Genomic DNA, 24,670 nt, shown 5'->3' with positions numbered 1-24,670 from the left:
AAGAGAAATACATTTTTAAAGTGGTCATCTCATAACATAAACACGGCAAACTGAAACCTGTACTAATGGGATTCTGAGAAATCATCGACAATTTCCTGCATCTAACTTTTCTTTTTCCATCAGTCCATAGGAAAACATTATATAGGTTTTCTACTGTATTTCAAACCTGCCTCTCCGCTGAAGTCATAAACTATTCAAAAAACATTTTTTTCAGAGACCAATTTAAATTAAACTTGTGCTGTGCATAGCAAATTTGTTGCAGTTTGGGGGAAAACGGCTGTAGCGTTAACATAATAAAATATGAAATATTTTGAGACCCTATGTCTATCAAAATAGTGAATATCGTTGTTTCTTCCTGAGTCTGGGATTCTCAGGTTGCTTGTCACATTTTTATTTATAAGCTTTTGGTTTCCTGCACTTGGAAGAATACAGGGAGAACAGATTCTTGCTGACACTTGATTCACCCAATGTACAGTAATCTGCTTATTGACAACACGATCACATTTCTCCAATTTTCTCTTTCACTGATAATTTTGCATTGATGCTATATTTAGCATCGTCTGGCAATTGCTTGTTATGCCAATTGCTTACTTTAGCAAAGTTAGATTGTTTTTTTCTTATCATTGTATGTTAGATTATTTCTGCAGATTTCAATATTATCGCACCAACCCATCTGTTGCCTGTGACGTCATATGTTGCAACACACCAGTTTCTTACTCTGTTGTTTGCCCTAAACATGCATAAAATGTTTTTTCTATCAAACTAAATGTGTATTTTTGTGGATGGCTTTGTGTAGTTTTGATGAGTGGGCCCATTACAGTAGGTCTAGAAGTTCTCCTACCTCACATAATACTGTCCTCTTAGAATCGGTCATTATATGTTGGTCATTATATCAGTGTTTGTTAATGATCAGTAAAAGTTTTATTACTGGTTTAATTTTTCTGTTAATTTTTTTATCATGTGCTTTATGTGGATGATATATGAAGCAGAAAATAGTTCTTTAAAGAGATGAGAAAACTTACTTATTCTTTTCTACTTACAATATCTTTACAAATGTCTTTCAGGCTTGGATCACCTGGAAATCTGTCTGCTCCTTGTAATGCAGGCTGTGAATGTGACCATTCAGAATACTCACCAGTCTGTGGGGAAGATAATATAATATATTTTTCCCCTTGTCATGCAGGTTGCAAAGATCTAGTTCTGCAGAATAAAACTAAGGTAATGGAATCTATTTACCCATTTAGCTCTTCAACTTCATGTACCTGTTTAATGCCAGTTGGGGTCCTACAGTGGCCTAGACCAGGGGTAGGCAATGTCGGTCCTGGAGAGCCGCAGTATGTGCAGGTTTTTGTTCCAACTCAGTTCCTTAAGGAGAACTCAATTATTGCTGATGAAGCACATATTGCTTAAGTGACATTTTGATGCTTCATTTTAGTGGTCTCGCTTGTTAAGGTTCTCCAGCCTTAATTCCTTATTTCAATCTTAAACTGCTGCATTCAGTGTTTTAATTGCTCCTTATTAGCAATAAGATGTAAAAGACAAAGCAGCCAGCAGTTCTCCAGCTAGCTTTTTTCCAATTACATCTCTGTGTGTTCATCATGCACTGTTTGATTTAATAAAACACTTAATAGAAAAATGTGACAGACTGAAAATGATCTGTTTTAGGCTTCAAATCATTTGGATGATATCCTTGGAAAGGAAAAAAATCTACGATATAAGAGCCTTACATTGCACAGACTAACAAGCCATAAAATTAAATAAGGTCTGAGATTGGCAATGATTGGTTTCTAATTAAGCAATTGGGTTGGAATGAAAACCTGTAGCCACTGCGGCTCACCAGGACCGACATTGCCTACCCCTGGCCTAGACAGAGTTCAGTCTATTCTATCTGCACCGAGGTAGGACTTTTGTAATAAAGGGGCCAGATGATAAGAAATATAGGTGGTGTGGCGTTCCACTGTGCTGGGGTGGGCTTGCATCTTGCCTTGTGCAGGCATGGATAGTCTGCATTTTAAATGCTTATCTTAGTAGCTATTTATTTATTTACTGTATTCCAAAACTCTAATTATATTGTGAAAAAATCTTATCAGTCATAAACAGATATACTTACACCTGTATAATGCTTTGGGCACTGTGTCTAATATATGTGACTTTTAGAACAGAAAACAAGAATGCAGTTGGGAGATGAATGAAACTTATTTTCGAACGGATGAGAGAGGAACAGAATTTTTTTCTTGGAGTAGGCAGGAATGAGATGGCCAGGAACAGGATGGAAGAATTAGCACTTTGCACATCTCTAGCTTGAGGAACCTCTTCATCTGGTTGTTGTCTTTAGTAAGCTCCTCATAAAGGCAGCATGACTGTCCTGAAAACAACTTCTTTCACTCAGGTCGGGATAATTTAGAGTCTTCAATCTGTCTCATGGCAATTTTTAGACTATGAAAAGAAACCAGAGAAGCCAAAGAATTTATTGGCTAGAACACAGCATGTGCCTTTTTCTAAAAACTATAGTATACTTTAATCTGCTATTCTTAAAAGCACACCATAAAGCTGGTCTATACAGCATTCATTTATATTTAACATGTCACCCACAAAGACTTTGGAAGTTGAATCAATGAATGAAAATGAAAAAGATTAATTCAAGCAATCCCGCTGTATCCACCTCCCAAAGGTGCAGTTTTGAGTTTTGTTGTTGAATTGAAATAATTCTGTAATTCTTCTTTTCTCAGTCTTGTACAGCTGATTGATGCATTCCTGTCATCTTTTTTACAGTGACCTAGTTCACGTACAGTATAGCAGCTATGTGACCATGCAAACCAATATTAGGATCTCAAGCTAGCATATAACACCTAAAGGCATTTTTTGTTGTAAGATTTCCTTTTTTGCCTCCTACACTGCTTTGTAAAAGTATTCATACTGCTTTGTTTTTTTTAAATGTTTCCAGATAACAAATGATGCTTACACATCTTGTCCCAGTCTTTAATTTTGCTGAAAACATACACACTCAAGGACATCATCAACAAAAAATAGTTATGTCAACACATTTTAATGGGAGGAGATGAAATGTCTTGCATAAGTTTTTAGTCCTTCAGCTGTACATTTTTACACATGTGTGAAACTCAACTGCCTCATATGCACAAATAAAGTACAATACATATATGGGATATATGCCAAGAGTAATAGGGTGATTACTGTTAGCAATCATTGTTTGCTCCAATTTTTATATCAAAAACAAATCAAAACAGTTGCTCAGAAATGCAGTCCATTCAGTTAAATATTTTTTACAAAAAGACGAATTCTGCATTTTTGTACTAGCAGTAATAATAGTGCTCATAGTTCTAAAATTAACAAATAAAAAGTTAAATTATGAATTAACATTAAAATAAATAAATCATGTCCCTGTTTTGTCTAAGACATCCTTCACACTAAAAAGATAAATTATGAATTAACATTAAAATAAATAAATCATGTCCCTGTTTTGTCTAAGACATCCTTCACACAAATTAGATAGATAGATAGATAGATAGATAGATAGATAGATAGATAGATAGATAGATAGATAGATAGATAGATAGATAGATAGGAAAGGTCTAGGTATGATAGGTAAGGTATGGTCTTTCGGATAAAGCTATTGTTTGATTACACACAAGATGATATGGTTTTAACAGAGATAGGGATTTTACTCTTCACTGAAGTTTTCCAGAAATCTGACATTGAAGTACACAAACAGATTAATCCAATCAAATTAATTTGAGATTTCCATCAAAGTGGGATTGCTCTTGAACAAGAAACACTCTTTCCTAACATTAGAAAATAAACTCGTTCACCCTATGATGTGGAAAACTACACAGGGATGATACGGCCTTCTGTTGAAGTCTTAAGGCAAGATCTCAATGCAAAAAATCATTATTGGGTAATGCTTTCCCATAGTTTCCCTCAGATGTTTGAATTTCTGAGTGTTAAGCAACTTTAAAGTAGTAAGCACGTTGTTCCTTTAGTAACATATTCTGTTTGCCTTTATATCACCACCATCTGCACTAGAGGAGAGGAGCTAATGATTTTTGCAGGCCTGTAATTCTTTTCCATGTAGCACTACCTCCTGCTGGACACACATACCCTGCTAAAAGAATCAAATATGTCAATACAGACCAAACATGAGCAGCAGGGTACAATGTATCTGTGAAGGTATTTAAGCACCCCAAGAAAGATATATCCCCTGCAAACATTTTATTTTCAGGATAAATGTATTAAGAGTATGTAACAAACTCTCATTAGGTTCCATTTTCTTCATAAAAAAGGACTAAAATAATTGTATTTTACTTGGTATTACTATAAACAATTTCTTCTGTAAATAGCCTATTAATATATATGACAACCTTCATGATAACAAATAATGTTTTGTGTGTTATGGAAATACAAAATACTTGCATGTTTAGCCCAGGCAGATTATGTACCATGCTGTTAAAAGTGAAATAAAGGTGATTTTTTTTCCTAAGTAATTAGAGGATAAAAAGTTTAGATACAAATAAGTTGCAACTACATGAGATAATGCAGGCAACTGACAAAAATAAGGAAACAGTTCAGTTCATGAAGGAAACAAATTATATTAAAAACAGGCATTCGTGCACAGATGTAGTCATTGAGACAACTAAGCATTTAATATCCCATCATGCTCATGGTTATGGATAATCATGCACAGCAGGATCAGTTGCTCATTGTGGTGGTCACCATAGTCCAAAGAAGGGATCTCTGGTTGAATTCTGGGACATTTAAAAAGTGCTTCAGTGACTTTGACTTTCTATGTTTTACTAGGAAATGTTTTAAATGGAGAGAAGGTGGAAATGGAAGGGAAAGACACTCTTTGACTGTGCCCATGCACTGATTACACATCCATTCATTTTTGAATCTGCTTAATCCAGTTCAGTTTCATGAGGGCCATAAACCATCCTGACTGGTTTGGATCAAGTGCCAGTCTGTTGTACGGCACACTCAGAGATACCCACGTTTACTCAAATGGAACCAGATTTTATGTTCTCATTAAACTAATGCACATGTGATTCCCATTAGTGAAGGTGCAAGGGAAAAGTGGACAAGCTTTGGATCATTTGACTGCTGAATTCAGAGCTATGTATGCTGTGACCTGGAACTTTCATTAAGAATAACTTTATAGACAGGACGACTATGGTGGACTATGGAACATAAACCTGTTGTTACACCTAGAAATGCACTTTTAGTGGGAAAAAATGCAAGTAACAAAGCTACTCATTTATGAAGCAGTTCAACGGTCATTCAATCAGGTGTCTAATCCTTTGCTTTGATCTTTAATAGCAGATAGGAATATGTGATACAGATAGATAGATAGATAGATAGATAGATAGATAGATAGATAGATAGATAGATAGATAGATAGATAGATAGATAGATAGATGTTTATCAACAAAAACATTTGTTTGCTTCTGAAAGTGATGGGTTCCAGCAGTTATGATGTGCTGTGCATTTTCCTTGCATGGTTTAAAATGTCATTTTTTCAGCTTTGAAGGTCATGAGAAAGGTAAATAAATGCAAAATTGTGCATAACCTGAGGTGAAGCATTTTAATGCTGTTAATAGTGGTATCTTTCAGAATGAGAATGCCCTTATCTATAAAGTACAATTGGTTAACACTAGAATCCCTGAAGCCTACAAAAAAAGCCTCCTCATTAGCGTCTTTGTAAATGTGTCATTTAACACAAGCAGCAAGCAGCCTGCTATCCCATTCCCCACCGATGCAGCTCAAGTCACACAAAAAGTTCTCCCACCTCAAGTCATTTTATCTGGGTGTGAGGTGCCTGGAGTTATATAGGGTAAATAATATATCGTTATTTGGAACACATGCATTTCCTGTGTGTCTCGTGTCCACAACAATCTGGGTAAATGTAGGATGACTGGAAATGTAAGGCAAGAAATTTTGAACACATAGCTAACAGAATTTGTTTCGTTCTAGTGTTTCTAGTGTTAAGGATGGACATAAACTAAGATAATGATTCCTAAAATCCATGTACTGTACATATTATGACAATACCACACACGCATACCCAACTGAGCACTTATGAGAGAGTCTGAAGTGCTGACCTCAAACTGCATCTTACACCAGCAACAGTAAAACAGCAAAAGGTGGTATTTCTTATGGTATCATAGCCTTCCAGTACAGCTTCTTTTTATAGGTGTAAAATTTATACCAAACCACTCTAAAAAATTTCTGTCATGTCATGGTGACACAATGTTTTTTGAGGATGATTTATCTAGTTACTTCATTTATTTTGTCAATTCCAACTATGTTATTTAGTATGAAATTTGGCTAAAGAAGACTGGATATCATTTAAGTGATTAGTATAAAAATGTAGTACAGTAAATGGTCAGCTGAAATGTGAGTCAGATTGCTCTCATTAAGCTTATTGTTTGTCTTCTGCTTTCAGAGGGTTATGTGTGAAATTTGATAGAATATGTTATTGTTACTGGAATATATAATTGTCAATCAAACACCTTTTGCTTTTAGTATTTTAAAATTAAAATATTTCTTGATTGATTGTTTTCTAGTAGTCCTGAAGCAAAAACAAAAAACAACAAAAGGAAGCATTTTTGACAGAGAGATCAGATAGTTTGTTGCATCATTGTGTAAAATGTCATTCTTTAATAAATGTCAGTCATTGAAAGAATGCCACTGTTAAATGAAATGTATGTAGCATGAAATTAGTCAGGAATCTTTACAAATAAACATGACATTTAATGACAGATGATTTTGACACATATTCAGACTATTTGCCTAAAGCACATCAGTGAAAGTAATCAAATTCTTTTTTATTTTAGGTTTACTTCAGTTGTTCGTGTATATCACATAACTCATCCATCACGATGGTGTCAAAGGCAAATGCAGGAGTATGTCCAATAAAGTGCAGCAAAATTAAGTTATTTATAACCTTCAGTTTCCTTTTTGCTGTGTTTAACTTCATGGCATCGACTCCCACTACAACAGCTACTTTAAGGTACGTTGGATTCCTCTATTGCCACGGGTGTTTTTACTGAACGATAAATACTGGTAAAGACTGCAGCTTTCAGGCAGACCATGCAGAGTGTGCACATCTTTAGTTTGCTAGGCTTACAGTTTGGACTAGAAGCAAAAATAATTATAATTTTTCTAACTTTCCTAATTTCACCCATTGTATGGTTTTGCTGCACATCCACTATATATGAACAGCTTGCTCTTACCCTTTAAACCCTTCAATTATGGTTATTTATTGAGATGCTGACTCTGTCATCAGGTTTTGCTATTAAATTGTAACATTATATTTCATAAGCTCTAGTTATGTTTATGTTCTCTATAGTCAGCTTAATTATCACCATTGCATTTGAATATCCTCAATATTACCTTAATTGTCAGTCTAGACTTACAAATTATGGCTATATGACAACTGACGTTTACTGCAAAAGACAAGTTGTGTGTATCAGAGTACTGCATGCAGTTCTCATCTACAGGTTGCAAAAAGACAAAGCAGCACTTGAGTAAGTCCAGACTGCAGAGCATGATGAGCTATGAGGACAGATTAAAAGAGTTGAAACTTTTCAATTTAAGTAAATAAACATTGAAAACCAAAAAAGAACTTAGTAAAATTGATCCAGGCTCTTACTTTAAAATGAGTTGAAGAAGAACACAGGGGCACAGTTGGAAACGTGTTGAGGGCTGATTTTACACAAATGTCACAAAGTTTTTTTTTCACACAGAGAACCACAGACACAAAGAATAAATAAGCAAGTGGTGTGGTATACTATTGGACTGTATGAGCCTTTAAATCTCGACTTGATGTTATTGTGAATAAATTAGGTGGATGAGATTGTCGAGGTTTGTTGGGCTAAATGGTGTGTTATCATCAATTTTTTCTAATGTTCTTATGTTGTGTTTTACTGGTGTCATAATGATATAAGAACTTTGTTTTTAAAGCTTTAAGGGAGAGCATTTTACCTCTCTTTCACTTCACAAAAACAATCAGTTACTGGCATACCAGGTTTATTTTTCATTTATATATTTGGTGGGAATCCTGGTGTTACACTGGTTAGCAATGCACTCTCAAAGCTGCAGTTTGAAGTCTCGTACTGGGCATGTGCATCTACACATTCTCACCTTGTCTTTGAGGGTTTTACTTTCCAAAGACTTGTAGGTTAAGCTAACTGTTCACTCCACATTGGCACAGTGTGAATAAATATAAATGTGGCTGTATGTGAATGTGCTTTGGAGTGGAATGGTTCCCCCTTTAAAGGTTCGTTCCTAATGTTCCTGAAATGGCCATTGCCTTTCTGTGACTCTAAAATGGATATGCAGGTTAAAAAATGACTGTTGATGGAAGATACATGCATTATACATAGACTGGCCCTCCAGTGAAGCATACATGCATATCCACATTTTCAAATAGCTAAATCTAATTTTGGGTTGTAGTGGGTTGGATATTGACAGCACTGGGAATAAGGCAGGAAACAACCCTGACCAGGGTGTCAAACCAACAGGGCAAACCCATATATAAACCCACGCTCACTTATACTTTGACCAGTTTAGAGCTGCTGGCTAGCCTAATTCTCATGTCTGATCTGAGAAGAAAACTGGAGTACTTGTTGGAGGAAAATCCATGCATACATGGGACAACATCCAAATTCCACACAGAGAATTACATGAGACAACATGCAAATTCCATATGGACATTTTCAGGCCACAAATGAAAAACCTGCAAATTCCACAGAGATAACTATGCAAAGAATTTAACCCTGGATGCTAGATAAGCAGTGTTAGCCATTGTGACTCCACTGCCATAAAGTACTTGTGATTGCGTCAGTAATGTATGATCTTTCAAATAAATACTCTTTTTTTCAAATATAGGTCTGTACCAGAGAAGCAGTGTCCATTTGCTCTTGGGGTCCAGTGGATCTTTATTCGGTTATTAGGTAGGAAATATTTTTATGTCTGGGTTAGCTGTTAAATGATACATTTCTAAATCTGGCTGAGCTAATGTTAAAACAACATCTATTATGAGCTAAAATGCATCACTATGACAATTTGTTTGAGTTCATGAATTGGAAAAAGACAAACCACGACAATTTATTTCCCCACATACTACTCTCTAGGTCTGAGAGAAAATGCCACAGACTTTAAAAAGCCCTGGTTCCTAAATCAGTCATGAAACTGCTGTGTGGACACATGTCTAACTTCCAGTCAATACCAGACATAAGTGAATTGCATTTTGACTTAATTAATTAATTAATTTTTTTAATGTGAGGGAATTTTAAAAAGATAATTGAAAAGAAATGTACAAGCTAGTGTATATTTGTTTGAAATAAATTACCTTTTCTTGACAATTTTGTTAATAGTAAGTATTTAGACTCTTATAAGCAAATTAAAAATAGATGATTTTTCGATCAGGGTAGTTCATTTACACTAAAAAACAAAGTCTCGTCAGAAACTTTGATCTTTAACATAAAATAATGTAGGGCATAATTTTGTATCACTTATGGGAAACCACTTTGTTAATACAGACAACACCATTTGCAAAAGAAAAACAAACAACATCAAGTCATCTCAAACCCCTTAAACTGTTTATTTTTGTATATGATTTTAGTTCATTTTTGATATTATTTTCTGAATTTTAAAATTGAAGGTGTTTAACTTACAAATTAGAAAATCATAATAAAAAATGCAAAGTTTTGATACATGCAACATGTTGAAATAGTTCACCTCCTTACTCTAGACACAGATGGGTCAATTGTAACAAACTTTCCGAGTTAGCCCTCTGCCGTGTACCAGTTCTACTTATACGCTACTTTCTGGTCGATCATCTCCAGCTCTGGGCTCTGTTTCAGCTGAACTTGTGTTAAGTCCAGTTTCAAGGGCCTCATTTTTTAGCAAGCGAGCACATTGTTCTTACTAAATCATTACAAAAGACCCCAATGAATGACCAGACAAATTAACCATTTTACTGTATTTCTAATAGAACAGGAGATTAAACTTGTGAAGCAGAGAAAAAATATTGTTTCTTTAGCATTACTGTTTTATTAAAATAATGAATTTCTTTAGTACAGTGTTCTTTCTGCTTACTTTTAAGAAATTTCATTTTCTCTTTAAAACTCTCTCTCTCTCTCTCCTTGTGCCAGCAGGAGCTTTCCTTTTAAATTAAACTCTTTTTTACAAAGTTCTAGCATATATACTGGGGGAGAGCTCGCTGGCGTGTTGCTCTGTGAAGATCATACTATGTATACTGGCAGCAGCAGTGTGGCGTAGTTGTTAAGGCTTTGAGTTTCAAACCCTGAGGCTGTGAGTTCAAATCCTGTTTTTGACACTGAGTGTGATGTCACCTTTTTGTGCTCCAACTGGAAAAACAACAGAAAAGTAAATCAATATCTTTTGGCCTGGAAACCAAAACAGATTTTGTTTTTTTCTCCAGCTTAACTGGAGTTTTTAAATATTTTTTCTGCCCACCCTGGCCAACTAACCTTATCACTGGACCATATTTAATGACTCAATGTCTCTTAATTATACGTCTACTTTATATAAGTGTGCATTATTTATTTTTTGTTTACAATGCATGCATTATTATTCTTGTATAATGTAGTTTTTCTTTGCATGTAACTGCTTCTTTGACATCTTGTAAAGCACTTTGAGCTACTTGTCTCAATTATTGTACATTACCTGGGATAATGGTGTAAGTCAAACAAGTCAAAGTAAATGTAAAATGAATACCGCGGCTTCTCCCTCTGCCTCATTGTCAAGATCCTCCCCTTCACACGAGCAGCTTCTGTTCTAGTACACCACCTTAGAAGTTTGTCCAGGCCAGAGGGACCTGAGGTGTCAGTCTGTGTGTGATGTGCAGTATGGACCTGCGGAGTGAATAGAAACTGCTGTCAAAGTGGAGGAGAGGGAGGCAGAGTCTCTCCCAGAAGCTTCTGCATGTCACATTGTTTCCTAAAACAAATACATGAATTGTAAGAAGGTAAACAAGCTGAAACAAAAAAATAATAAAACAAAATATAGTTTTGCACTTATACAGCAATTTGAGCACATCTGACTTTTAAAGAGAAATAAGGAATTGATAGGTTATACAAATAGGTTATACAAAGAGGTTTGCAAACCTTTTATACTATAAGGTTTTTGAAGTGTGAATTAATTGTAAAACAATACTTGGTCATCATGAATTAGCTTACGAACTGCCAATGCAGCTAATATATTTCATATGAATGCAATATATTTAAAACATCATTAATGTGCTTCATTATTCAGTTATCTTAATAACAGTCTTGACTTTCTACCTTCTGATCAGCCAGTGGCTGGACTGGAAAAGTGGAAGAAATTACAATGCTACCTAATATGTGTTCTGGTCACTTTCATTTCTGTTACACCACATCACTCAGAAGATGTGCATCATGGCTTCAGTCCTAAATGCACTCCTCTTTAATTTCCACTGGTGTCATTGAGTACGTGATACACTTTTAAGTTGAGAGAACCATTTGTGAAATTGTCTGCATCACTATGCCAGAGGAACAACAGGATATCAGCAGATGTTTTTAAACTAAAGCAAGAATCCAAGAAATTGTTGGTGTAATTGATTTACATACTGTATGTATCCACAGCCACATTCACATATAAAAGACAGATCCCGTTTACTTTAACAGATGTGGAAATACTTCTTTTAATTGTCAGATGGAGTGTGACCAAAATGCGATGTCTTAACGTTGATAGCAAGATGGTCTAGCGGTACACATAATGTTTGAATTTTTACAGGAAGGTTTGTGGAGTTCTCATTGGTTTCCCTGCTTATCCTTTACGATGGTATCTCCTGACATCTGCGTATAATCCTGCAGCTTTATCAAGACTGCAATATAATAGAATGTTAGAAAATAACAAAAAGCCACATTGAATGAGCTTTTGGAATTTTCAGCCAACACCTTATCGTCTGTCACTTTGTTTGCGTATCAGTCCATCATGGTATGCATTTGTACACAGCCATGCAATTGACTGGAATGACCTACCTCTTCCATCTCCAAAGCAATCTGGGTTGTTCAACAGTTATTATTGGACCACATCCAGAGCCAGAGATTAGACAACGTTCAGAATTACAATCATAAAAAAACATTTTTAACATTCGTTTTTTTAAATGTGAAATTGCATTTGCCTACATACTATATATTATTCCCCAATACTTCTCCCATTTAACCACAGATATGGAGATCCATTATAATAAAATACATAACAATGATTCATTCAATTTCCAGATGATATACAAGATATTAAAAGGTCACAGTATATTTACATAGCAAATTAATTTAGTTCTGTTCTCTTCACTCAGTAAGATATCTTATAATTCAGAGCTAATACAGACTGACAATAATGTTCATTGTTAAAAACAAGACTTTAACTAAATTATTAATGTAATTAATACATTTCCATGTTAATAAATGTGTGACTATTATGCAATTTAATTCAATATAACTATCATTTTCCATGTGATAGATGCATACATTAAAAACATAGCGCCAATATTATTTTTTACTATTTGCAGGGACCTTCTAAATCAATCCAAAGTTACTGAAAGTAGAGTACTAAGTTGCTTAAACCATTGGAAGAGCGGGTTTAAGTTAGTTCGTTGCTACACTGATCACCTCTGGAGCACAGCAGCTGTTTGTTTCAGTTGAGGACAGGTTTAATATTGTGCTACTTGCACCATTTTGTTCTAACAGTTCCAACTCCTACCCGTACGACAAAATCGCCAACTTTTGATCCGTGCCAAAGTTCTCTGTAACTAGGCTTAAGGTGGAACACAACTTTAGTCAGCACCTTGGTACTATAACCACTGACTGAACATCTGTTAGTATGCTACTTTCAGGTTGTTGCAATTGAATCAAGTAAATCTGTTGAGGAGAAAGCTTGTAAACAAAACTCCTTGAGGATCCTGCTGGACTTATCGACGCAGTACACCAGACTAGAACTATATATACTGGTACCTGTTGTCACTACAATCTTAAGTTCTGTTCAGCATTAAAAGGATCAGACATCACTTCCGGATGAGTGAACGCTGGAGTGACTGGCTGCCGCTGCTCTCTGATAACTTTTTAACTTTTTATCTTTCTTAACTTTTTTACGATTTGGTGTCCTTTAGTGTTTGGAAAGGCGCATACAAATAAATAAAATGTATTATTATTATTATTATTGCATTGTGTTTAGAGTAAAGGGCTCCACCAAGAGTGCTGTCCATTGTCCTAAAAGAATTACGATGGCTTTCTGCCTGTCCTATCATCTCTCTTTGCCTCAACATCCAATGGTATAAGCTGTATTGTCTGGCTTCTAACATTCCAGAGGGCATTCAGTAGTTTACTTTCAGGGTGCCAAGAAGTCTGTCTAACCCAGGTGCCATTGGAGGTTTTATTTTTATGGCCTCTCTTCTACTTTTGGGCTCCTGATCTCACTTATTAGCATGTAGAAGAACTTTTCACTATTTTGTGTCACCTAGATGGTAGTCATGTTTCTGGTAATCCCTTTTTATGTGGTCATTCTCATACAATATACACAATGTTGCATAATGTTGTATTTTTCTTTTAGTATATTAAATGAAAAGGATGCCAGTATGTACTTGATCCTGCAGTGATAGGGTCCAGCCTCTCCACGATACTGAATTACGCATTTTTAAAAATGTTAAGTCACTATATATTATACAACAATGTGTCTTTAAATATGACCTTGCACTCTGAATATGTTTTTGTAAAAAAAAAGTTTACATGATACCAATGCACTGCAATTAAAGTAAACACTGACATTGAAAAAGCCTAACATATTCTTAATAATATTCTTATTTTTCAGGTTCTATTCCTGGGCCAATCATTTTGGGTGCTGCCATGGATTATTCCTGCATCCTCTGGGTTGTGAATGCTTGTGGAATGAAAGGGGCCTGCTGGGCCTATGATAACCATCAGATGGCTCTCTCTCTTATGCTGCTCTGTGAGTTACAAGACAGATTTAAAATAGTCGATACCTTGTGCTTGGGCTGCATTGGTTCTTGTCAATAGTACTGTAGACATGAAACTCACCCAATGTTTCTGGTTACACATTACTGATGGAGTATCTCCTGGATCTTGTGATAGGATGAAATATGTTATTAAATAAATTCAAGAAAGGGATTCACAAAGCAAGAACAGAAAAAGTCATAGTTAATAAAAACAAAATCTAAAGTTCCACTATCTTTACCTTCCACAGGTTTTTGCCCTGACTATTTGATGAAGTGACTATCTCACTTTCTCATGTTCCAGCCACTACGAACTGTCTCGTTTACTTGTTGTCTTCTCATTTTCTCTCTCTGTCTGCATGCTATGGTCTGTTTTAATTTTTTAATATGTTCTTTTTAACTCTTTTTTTATACCCTTTACTTCCTATTTTGGGTTTATCGTATCACATAATTCAATTGTCTTGATTATTTTTACTTTTGATTTTTTTGTTTTGCATGAGCATATTTATTTTCACTTCTTTCCTCAGCTCTATTTTTGTTAATGGTTGCTACTCAATTGCCACTTCAGGACAACCGGAAGTGTGTGATGCATGACGTCTATTATGATATTATTCATTTAAATTTTTTTCTGAACCTTTTTCAAGATTTTATGTTTCCCTTTATAGGGATTTTGGATCACTGATTCATTTTTTTTATTGTGTTAGAAGTTGATATAGTTGCAAAGTAGTCACGTCTTTTTCAATACCATTTTGTTTTTTCATGGGTCCCACTATTTTGAAAGTTTTTTTATATCCAAGTATAAAAACGTGCATCATACACTTTCTGATATTTAATGACTTTTTTGTATGCATGCCATTGCTTAAGAATTCCCAAGTGAGATTCTCTTTCTCAACTATGTTTTGGGCTAGGTGTTTTGGCTTGGTTATTTGATTTTATTTGACTTCTGATTTTTGGTGTTGGTTTGTTTATTTGACTATGTTTTATCTTTTGGTCCCAAATCAAATCTAGATTGCCTCTTTCCATCCCTAGGCAGGACAATATTACTTATGCAACAGTATAAAGGTCATCATCTTGCACTTCCTTGTTGTCCAAGATTGTGGATAATCAAATTGTACGCAACCCAATTTTTAGTATCTGTTTTACAAAAATGTGAAATGAAACTTTACTGTTTCACTCATCACTACCACCTGGCTGCACTGATTATGCCTTGTTCTTGCTATTGTCTGTAAAAATACTTGGCCATATTTCCATATTGAAAACCTTCTTTTCTAGCCAGCTAAAACCTTTTAAGGTGATTTACATTACCTTATGAGCACTGCTTTCTATTATGCAATATTATCATCTATTCATATGCAACTATCTAAAATTTTTAGTCATTACCGAACATATTTGAAAATGTATCACTGTGGCTTGTGTATTTATACTATTTAGGAACACTTTATTCATTCATGAAACTGAACAGATATGCTGTATATTGCTCATGACCAAAAGTTTAAAATAATATATAAGCAATATAACTTCTTTAATAGTAAATTACCTATATCTAAAATATTAAAAATCATTGAATATTGATTCAGAATTGCTACAAATTACAACGCTGCATTGCCCAGCTTATGAAATTCTGAAAAGCAGAGATGACTACTTATCAGAACCAATAACATTTTTTGATAAATAATGTATTCCATCCATCCATTCATTAATGATAAATTCACTTAAACTATCAAACACAAAGCAGAAATCAAACCCAGACACAAGATTTTAGCTCATAAAAATGATAAAAGAAATTGTAAAAGAAAAACAAATTCTGTATAACTAATCTAAAGCATTACCCACCTTCAAGAAAGCAAGTGACAAGGAACAGTCAAGCTGACAGTTTGATAAGGGGTGAGGAGTCAATCTCCATATCATAATCCAGTAACCCTAGATTTCTTCATGTTAAAAAGCACATTTTGCATGCAAGTGTCTATCAGTGTTTGCAAATTTTACAGAAGGATTTTACACTGTGCACTGGTCATATAATGTTAATCTCAATCCACCTTAATAAAATGATAAGTGTCTGTGTGTCCAACCAATTGCTATATTGTATCACAAACATTAACACTGTTTTATGAATCACAAATGACATATAACTGGGACACATACTGTATGTTGCATGGTGCACTGTAAACTTTAATGCTGAGGTCTACATAGATTACTTAGATTTCAACCAGTCTTAAATGGGTAGCACAGCTAGTATAAACATAAAGCGATAAGATATCCATCTGGAGTCCAAGTCCTTGTCTGTTGTCCATTATCCAAAAGAGGATGGGAATGTCCGATGAACAAACCCAATTGCCTGGCGTAAGATAGTAAACCACACAGATACATCTGTACATTACATCATCCATAACAGGGCTGGAATGTCCAATGAAGAATGGCAACAAGACGTACAAAGAAAGAGGGATGTACGGCATATCTGATGAACAGAGGTCCGTAAATGCATGATATGATCAAAACAGATGGACGAATCCTTTATACCATTAAGCCTGTTACAATAAACGGGCAATTAGCTATGCTAGTTTTCAGATTTTAGCAATTGATTTCTCTAGTCTGTGGTGGGCTGGCGCCCTGCCTGGGGTTTGTTCCCTGCCTTGCGCCCTGTGTTGGCTGGGATTGGCACCAGCAGACCCCCGTGACCCTGTAGTTAGAATATAGCGGGAGCGGGTTGGATAATGGATGGATGGATGGATGGATTTCTCTAGTTCCTCTTGTGTAAAATTTCAGGGAGGTTTGATGAGGATTTACATTTTCCAGCTTTAATTTCATTATAGATTTTGTCTATTTTTTTATTTTTTTGTTCTTTTTTTTACTGTGAAAAGCTTTTTTAGTTGTGTTAACTGTGGGTGGTAACTGAAGGAATAAACTTAGAAGTACGGACAGCTGAAATTAGGTTCTCAGGATGGATTTTTGGGTTTACTCTCTTGGACTGGGTGGGGAACTCTGCTATATGGGTGGACCTTGGTGTAAGACCACTGTTTCACCAGACGGACAGGACCCAGTTGAAATGGTTTGGGCGTGTAGTTTGGATGCACTTGGGTATCTCCCTCAGGAGGTGTTCAAGATGAGGCCCACTTGGTTAACAACTAGGCCATGCTGGAAGGGGTGGACTACAAAAGATGAGGTTGGAAGAAGTCACTGATCATAGGGTGACCTCACCAAGATAAGTGGAACGTGACATGAATAAACCTTGAAAAATAAGAGTTTTAATTTCTTTTCTACACTGATTCTTAAGTAAAGCTTTTGCTAATAAACTTAAAGTACAACATTAAATTTGATTATAAACAAATGGATAATGACTTGATCATTCAGAGACATGTTTTTTTAATCTATGTAAAATTTATGTTTCTTTATTTGATCTTTTTTTAAAGAATATTGCTTACTCCTAAAAATCAAGAATGACATCTTTATATTGGATTTAACAAATGCAAGCAATGTATACAGCATTTGAAGCAACTATAATGCCCCATTTTATATTCACCAATAGTGCACACAGTTGCTCAAACACACTGTCACCTTGTGGTAGCAGTGACTATAACAGTTTTTGATTCAATGTAATTAAAAGAATATCTCTTTTTTTATTTAGGTGGGATCTGCAAACTGGCCACCATACTCTTCGATGTATCAGCACTATCTTTATACAGACCTCCTAAAGACAATGTTACCTAGAATGTAATGAACATAAGTATTTGTAAAGATTGTATTATTTATTGTTATTGAGTAAAGCTCTTCTTTTATAATGGCAAAGCATATATCAAGTCAATAAAATCCAATGATTAAATAAATATATGGAAAAGTGTCTTCTGTATGTGTGCTTTACATTTCTTCCTTGCTAGGCCATATCATAAATTACAACATGTAATTGGAAGATACTAGTTACATACTATATCTGACCCCTAAAGGAATAATTACAGTTTTTTAAAAGAATTGTACCAACCATTCCTGGTATGAACAAAGTCTGACTTCTTCAAGCCATCAATGTATTGATCCATATTTATTGTACAGTATATAACAATGTTAACAACAATTCAAGTTTAAATACATATATAATGAATTATATAGGGCATTGCCATAGACAAACAAATACATTTGAGGATTCAACATACACCGCCCCCCCACTTACCTGAGTAGGTAAGAAAGGAAAAATGAACCAAATGAGCACTTTTTCAATTGCACTTGAAGGCAGTTGAGAAGTGGCACATGGAGCAAAATGTTTGTCATTCTCTGGACTGCAATGTTCTTAGGGTCTGGCAGAGGACATTATGGTGACACAGCACTCAGACTCGTTTTGGACCCAGGGATTGTCCAGAAGGAAACACAGAACGTAGTTTAAAGTTCACTCTCTGTCACCTTTTTGACACTACAATGCGTAGGTGAGTCTATGTCAGGAATTACCAGACGTTTAAAACAGATAGTGAAGGAAGATGAAATGGATTACCCTCCTTAATGAGGGGCATCTCCAGGAAGTGCTCAAGTTTTACATGAAACCTAAATGGACTTTGTTTTCCACTGGGAAGAACAAACTGCCCATGATGACATCTTGATGCAATTTTAAGAATACCTGTGGTCAAGGGTGCAGGAGCACCAGGAGCCACCAAAGAGATTTGTGACTTGGTGGCAGGTGATGATACTGGGACTGTGAAGGGGAAAACAAATTAAGTGCCCGCTTAGTAAGATATGGATCATACACATATTTAAGTAAGCCAATAAGAGCCAATAAGCATCTGTTCATTTGGGGTTCAGGGAGTGATGCTATGCCAACCTCTGTCGTGGTATATGTACATAAACACAGAGACACACACACTGTGGACAGTACTGGTCAGTCTTTGACTATCTCTGAACCCCAAAACAACAAAATCAAAGGTTTAAATAAAACAAATATACTATTGCATCTCTTAAATTAGTTAAGCAGGTAAGCCAGTTTACCCATTAGAGTGGACAATGGAAACATTTTCGTTGACTGAAGCTCAACTGCCTTCTGACAAGGAGGAGTTTTGATGCCTCAGTCAGAGACCACTTCTGGAGTCATTGCTGTAATTAAATCCACAGCCATGAAAAGCGCTCTGGAATAATTGGGTAGTACTAAGCATTACTACACCCATAACAGCAGAGGTAAATAATAGCACATTACAGTTATTCTGTTACTTGTGTTTTGGTACATTTTTCAAAAAATTGCACCATCCTGAGTAGTTTTTGACAGCAATACTTTTCTATTATGCAAGTAAACTTATAGTACTAGGGTGTTGTACCCTGTTAGCCATTATGGATGAAGTGAGAAGTCAAGCAAAATGACACCCTTTATTATCTAACAAACAAAATGACAATATGCAATACGCAAGGGGTCTGAGTTGCCTGGAAAGCTTGCATATTGTAATCTTTTTAGTTAGCCAATTTGCTTGACTTCTCACTGCAAGTAAATTTACAAATGAATTGTACTTTTACTCCTTTACATTTCTGTCAGCATCATTACCATTTCAGTTTTTCATATGTAATGTTTTAACTTTCTCAAATCTTTGCTGATGTGAAAAACAACAGCTCCTCACAGTCAATTGACTTATTTTTTGGATGTTATTGATCATTTTCGGCAAAAGTTTACTCTCATAGTAGTGATAGCCAATAATGAATGAAGCCTTATGAAGCCTAACTTTCTTAGGTCTTATTCTGAGCATTTCATAGACCGTAATTGACTTTCAATTAGTAATGACCAACCAGGTGTAACCTTGATCAAACTTTAAGGAAAATGTGCTCCAATATAAGCTACTGCTCTTCTGGAAGATCCACGTAAGTACACTGTGATGTGTGAGTACCTGTCTTGCACCCCAAAACATGAGGCTGAGTTTTAGTACTTCAGCAAAACCAGCTTTATTCAGCTTGAAACAGGAACAGAACGGATATTTATTGTAGCGGGATCTACCACTCTCCTATACACAGACACAGCAATCAGGCAGGGTCGTGGCCAGGTTAGTGGCCAAGTAATACTGTTCCCAGCATTTATAATGCTCCTTGCATCACCCATCGACAGCGGCGCTTATAGTGTGACTGCAGTCAGCTTGGATTTGCTTTCGTGGTGAGCCACTGCAGTGCTGGGAGACTGCGGTTGCCCCGGTGACAGATAAACTGTCTTCCACAGATGCGGCAATCGCTTCGGGAAGCTCTTTGGCGTGTCGTTCCATTGGAGGGAGTCCCAAACAGTCTAGAAACCTTTCAACACTAATTAACCCTTTTCACACTTGCAGATTGGTTTCTTCTGGGAAAATTTGTATACAGGCAAGTCCTCTCCCAGTTAATCAAATAAATGGAGGAAACTCAAAACAGAGCTCCTGTAATGTACATCTGTCACAGTGAAGAAAATGGATCCAAGCAATCAACATAGATGAGGGACCAAACTTTGTTATATGTAATATGCTGTAGCAGAAAGAATGTTTGTAGCTGACACTTAAAATCTAATCTGAGTTAATAAAGTTTATGCGCTGCCTTACAACTGATGTTTTGCCAAGTCTTTTTAATGTGTGAGAGTCTGCATTAATGGAAAACAGCACACTGGGTGCCTTCTCCATGGAACCTGCTCCTGGTCAGTATACAACTTAACCTAACAGCAATGTAATTCATTTTTTTCCTCTGATTAACATATGAACTTTAAGTTTTAAAACGACATTTAATACTAGTAATTCTTGGCAAAAACTTAATAACTTACAAGTTGTGATAACCATGGTGTATACAGCCACCTTAACCCGACACAGGCAGGCAGAGACACACACTTTTATTAAGAGTTGGGGAGAGCTTTTTCCTCACTCCCCAGAGGACAGCATAGTACAAAGTACTAAAGTGTATGTCTGTCTGTCCGGTCCGGTCCGGTCCGTCCATCCTTCCTTCCTTCCTTCCTTCCTTCCTTCCTTCCTTCCTTCCTTCCTTCCTTCCTTCCACTCTGTCTCTGGCAAGCTTTGTCTTCCTCCTCCCTACTCTGGCTCCTTGAATGGAGTGAGGCAGCTCCTTTTAATCAGCTCCTGGGAGTGCTCCAGGTGGATCATCAGCATTACCTGGAATCACTCCCAGGTGTGATGAAGTTCAAGGTAAGCCTCTCTAGTTTCCCCTGGGCACCCCCACAGAACCGAACAGAGTTGTACTGAACTCCAACTCCCAGCATGCAATCCGGAAATCCGTGGTTCCACTAGTGTTCTGGGGTAGGTAGTGCCCTGTGGATACTCTCTCTCCTGGTACTTCCATCCAGGTAATGGCCATGGCCACCAGTCACAAAGCATAAAAATAACTTTTGAAACAATACAAAGATAAATGCTTGCTAGGCAAACATACTGTAGTTCAAATAAAGTAAATGTATACAATTACAGATAATTTACCTTTGTTTATTATACTGTATGTCACAATATGTCAGTCGAAACAGACTGAGCTAATGTTAAATATTAAAAACTGGTTAGATGAATCTGTTAGTATACTGGCATAAGAAAATTAAATATACATTGGGAATTGTAAATTAATTCCTCCTTGAAAAAAAATAATTATAGGATGAATTTAATTTTGAGGCTCTTACTGTGCAGTCCTCATCAATAATATTACAAGAATAACATCGATTTTTCAAAGTAAAGGGAGAGAGATTGGATGAATAAAAATGATGCATTTCTGGATATTAACAAGAAGTAAGTTTATCCATTGATATGTCACTTCCAAATTTTATGAAAACAGCAAATTAGAAAACTAGAGCCATGGTGGATTTACGGAGTAGCTTGTGTGAACAACCATGTCCTCAAATTCAGTCAATGTTTACACTGAAAATGAAAAAAACACAACAGTGATATTATGTGTTGCCATCCTTGTATGCCAAAAGAAGTAGACATTTATGAACTCCAACTCCATTTTCCAAAGACATGTGGCAATAAGTATCTGCTTTTCTTCTGTAGTGTAGCTAGGTTTCTAACTCGTTTTCTAGGTGTACAGCAAGCTCTATTTGTTTCCTGATTAGAATGTCAATATCAACATTAGCCCTGGAATATAACTAACTCACAACTTTGCTAGTTAAAAAAAAATATGGCAAGTGTTCCAGTCGATGACTTAAATTACTTGTTATTGTTATTAGTACTAGCAGTGGAATCTGGCAATTAAATCACCTAGACTGATGAGTAAAAAAAGATCTCTGAAATGCTAAGTGTGCTGTTCAGAATGCTGTTGTTTTACTGTTTTGGGAGAGCTGTATGGACTATATAATAAAACAGTACGGTCTGTGTGTCCACTCCCACAGAACAATCTGGTCAGTTTGGCTTTAGTGTGATTGGTCAGTTTGGCTTTGCTGACACAATAGAGAGACATAGTAGGAGGAGCAAAGGCATAGGAGGCAGGCTGACAAAACTGCCTTTAAAAACAGCAAGAATAAAACCAGACAGAAGTCGAGGAAGGTACCTCAAAAATAATGTCAGGGTCTGAGAAGCAGGCTTTACAGGAACGTGCTCAAGCAGAAGAGTGCCGGTGAACAGGGGTTTGGACACAAGCGAACACAGAGGAAAGGTGCTGAAAGTATATATAAGGTGTATTTTTAAATTATTCTATTACCTGTCGAAGTGTTACCTATTCATGTTTTAAAGACAGCACTTGACAGTTTCTATAATCTCAGATGCACAACTTTGTGTTTTTAGCTGTACACTGGTGAGCCTTTAGGTAAATTGCTTCAAACCATACTAAAATTGTTTTTTTATTTTATCAATGCTGATAAAACATCTAGAAACCAGAGCCCCATTACTCTTCATGTAGTGGTTTATGATATCAAGATTTAGAATTTGTATAACCACAACATCATTTCTCTCCAGAAAGTATACAAACTGGAGAGGATCTAAGAGGACACCAGTCAGCCACACATAAGACGTAACCATCTTCACCTACATTTCAAGATAGATTAATGCTATTGTAATTGTAGATGCAACAGCAGAAGGATTGTAAAGATTCCCACAGAGACAGGATTGGTAATAGTTCTAGCAAGATCTCTCTGATCTATAAGCGACATGAGCATGGGAAAGGCACTATAAAAATAAAATGTATTACTATTATTTATTTTATTACTCCACCTTGGGTGAAGTTCCTGCTACAGCTACCATCTGTTCCAAGGGCCTTATAGATTTGTGTCTATTTAAATAGCATAATCACATTCATTATCTGTATAAACTACTTAGAAATTGTAACTGAACTGTTGAAAGGAGAAGAGTATGAAGGAAAATGAGCTGTTTTCTTTTTTACTTAAAAACCTCATAGCCTATGTTGTGTCAGAAATGTGCCTCTCCTTTTTTACCCTGTCACTGCTATAAATCTGGTATGTTGCCGTCCATTTCATGTTTGAAATTGTTTTTGTTTTTTTTTTGTTCTTTTTATAAAGTTTGTTTTTATGACGATGACATCATTCCTGGCCATCTCAGGAACTTTATGGGGGCCATCATTATATGCTTGTCTTTCATAGCTGCAGTCACACTGTTTATAGGTACTTTGTCTATTGTTAGTCACATCAAGTGTTGCATTATCATGTTCTGCCTATTTACATTGGCAGCGTACAGTTTCTGGCACCACAGCTTTCTGCATATTTTTTACATTGTTTATTAAATTAATGGAAGCTAAAAGGTGTTTTTGAAAAGTCTTTACCATAAAATGAAAGTGTACTGATACTAATTTTAATCTCCTTTCGTCTTTTATGGCTTCCTGCCTCCAGACAGTTATTTAGATTTTGATTTTTGCCTATTCCTTTCTTTTTATCCATTTCCTGGTTATTTCCCATTTCATTTTATTCCATGAGACACCTGGTTATATCTAGTTTTGCTATTTTTTACATTTATTTTTCATGATATTCAATACAATTAAATTTTAATTTTATTTTTAGTACTAGGGTGTTGTACCGTGTTAGCCATTGTCTTGCCTGAAGAAGGGGCCTGAGTTGCCTTGAAAGCTTGCATATTGTAATCTTTCTAGTTAGCCAATAAAAGGTGTAATTTTGTTTTTGATATTTTTCATATTGTTTGGGTGACGTCATCACAGTGTCGTACCCCTGTGTCATCATTGCCAGTCATTCAATGATGGACATATGAAAACATAACACCCTGAAAATTCCCACACATCTAAACACTTCAAAAATACTACTCCTGAAACCTAATAAAATTGCACGTTTCAGCAAATCTTGCAAATCATAACTCGCCACACTCTTATCAAGGTAAATATATAGCCAAATCCCATAAAGCCTGCTTCTCTGACATTATTTTTGAGGCACTTTTCTCACCTCCTGTCTGCCTTTATACTTTCCATCTTTGAAGATGACTCTCAGTGTGCCTCCTAACACTTGCACCTTCTCTTTCGATTGTGCCACCAAAGCCAAACCGACTGATACCAAAGTCAAACTGAATGATCATATTGCTCTAAGGGGCAGGACACACAAACAGACCTTAGTGCTTTATTATACAGAAGATATACAGTAAGCTAAATACTACAAAAATGTTATTTACACCATCCAGAGGAGAGAAGCATCACAGAAAATGTTTTCTTCAGCATTAATCTAAAATTTATAGACATGCAGTGTTTGCATTTTGTTGGAGAATTATCTTAATTAGATTTAAGTAATGTCAGAGCTAAATAAAATAAATCATA

The 24,670-nt window shown here is 35.8% G+C and overlaps 1 protein-coding gene across 1 annotated transcript in view; it reads left to right on the top strand.

The window, feature by feature from the left end:
- The window catches only part of LOC114654645 (solute carrier organic anion transporter family member 4C1-like), a 116,479-nt gene extending 98,650 nt beyond the window's left edge, over positions 1–17,829 (top strand). The window contains exons 9-13 of the mRNA XM_028805292.2: positions 1,065–1,218; positions 6,846–7,021; positions 8,902–8,966; positions 13,867–14,004; positions 17,631–17,829. Coding sequence (XP_028661125.1) covers positions 1,065–1,218; positions 6,846–7,021; positions 8,902–8,966; positions 13,867–14,004; positions 17,631–17,713 — 616 coding nt within the window. The 3' untranslated portion in view covers positions 17,714–17,829. The remainder of the gene's footprint in view (positions 1–1,064; positions 1,219–6,845; positions 7,022–8,901; positions 8,967–13,866; positions 14,005–17,630) is intronic.
- Positions 17,830–24,670: the final 6,841 nt, after the last annotated feature.

Source organism: Erpetoichthys calabaricus, chromosome 7 (assembly GCF_900747795.2).
Source record: "Erpetoichthys calabaricus chromosome 7, fErpCal1.3, whole genome shotgun sequence".
In the NCBI taxonomy this organism is placed as follows: Eukaryota; Metazoa; Chordata; class Cladistia; order Polypteriformes; family Polypteridae; genus Erpetoichthys; species Erpetoichthys calabaricus.
The sequence above is the reverse complement of the archived record's forward strand: the minus strand, read 5'-3'. Positions and strand labels throughout refer to the sequence as shown.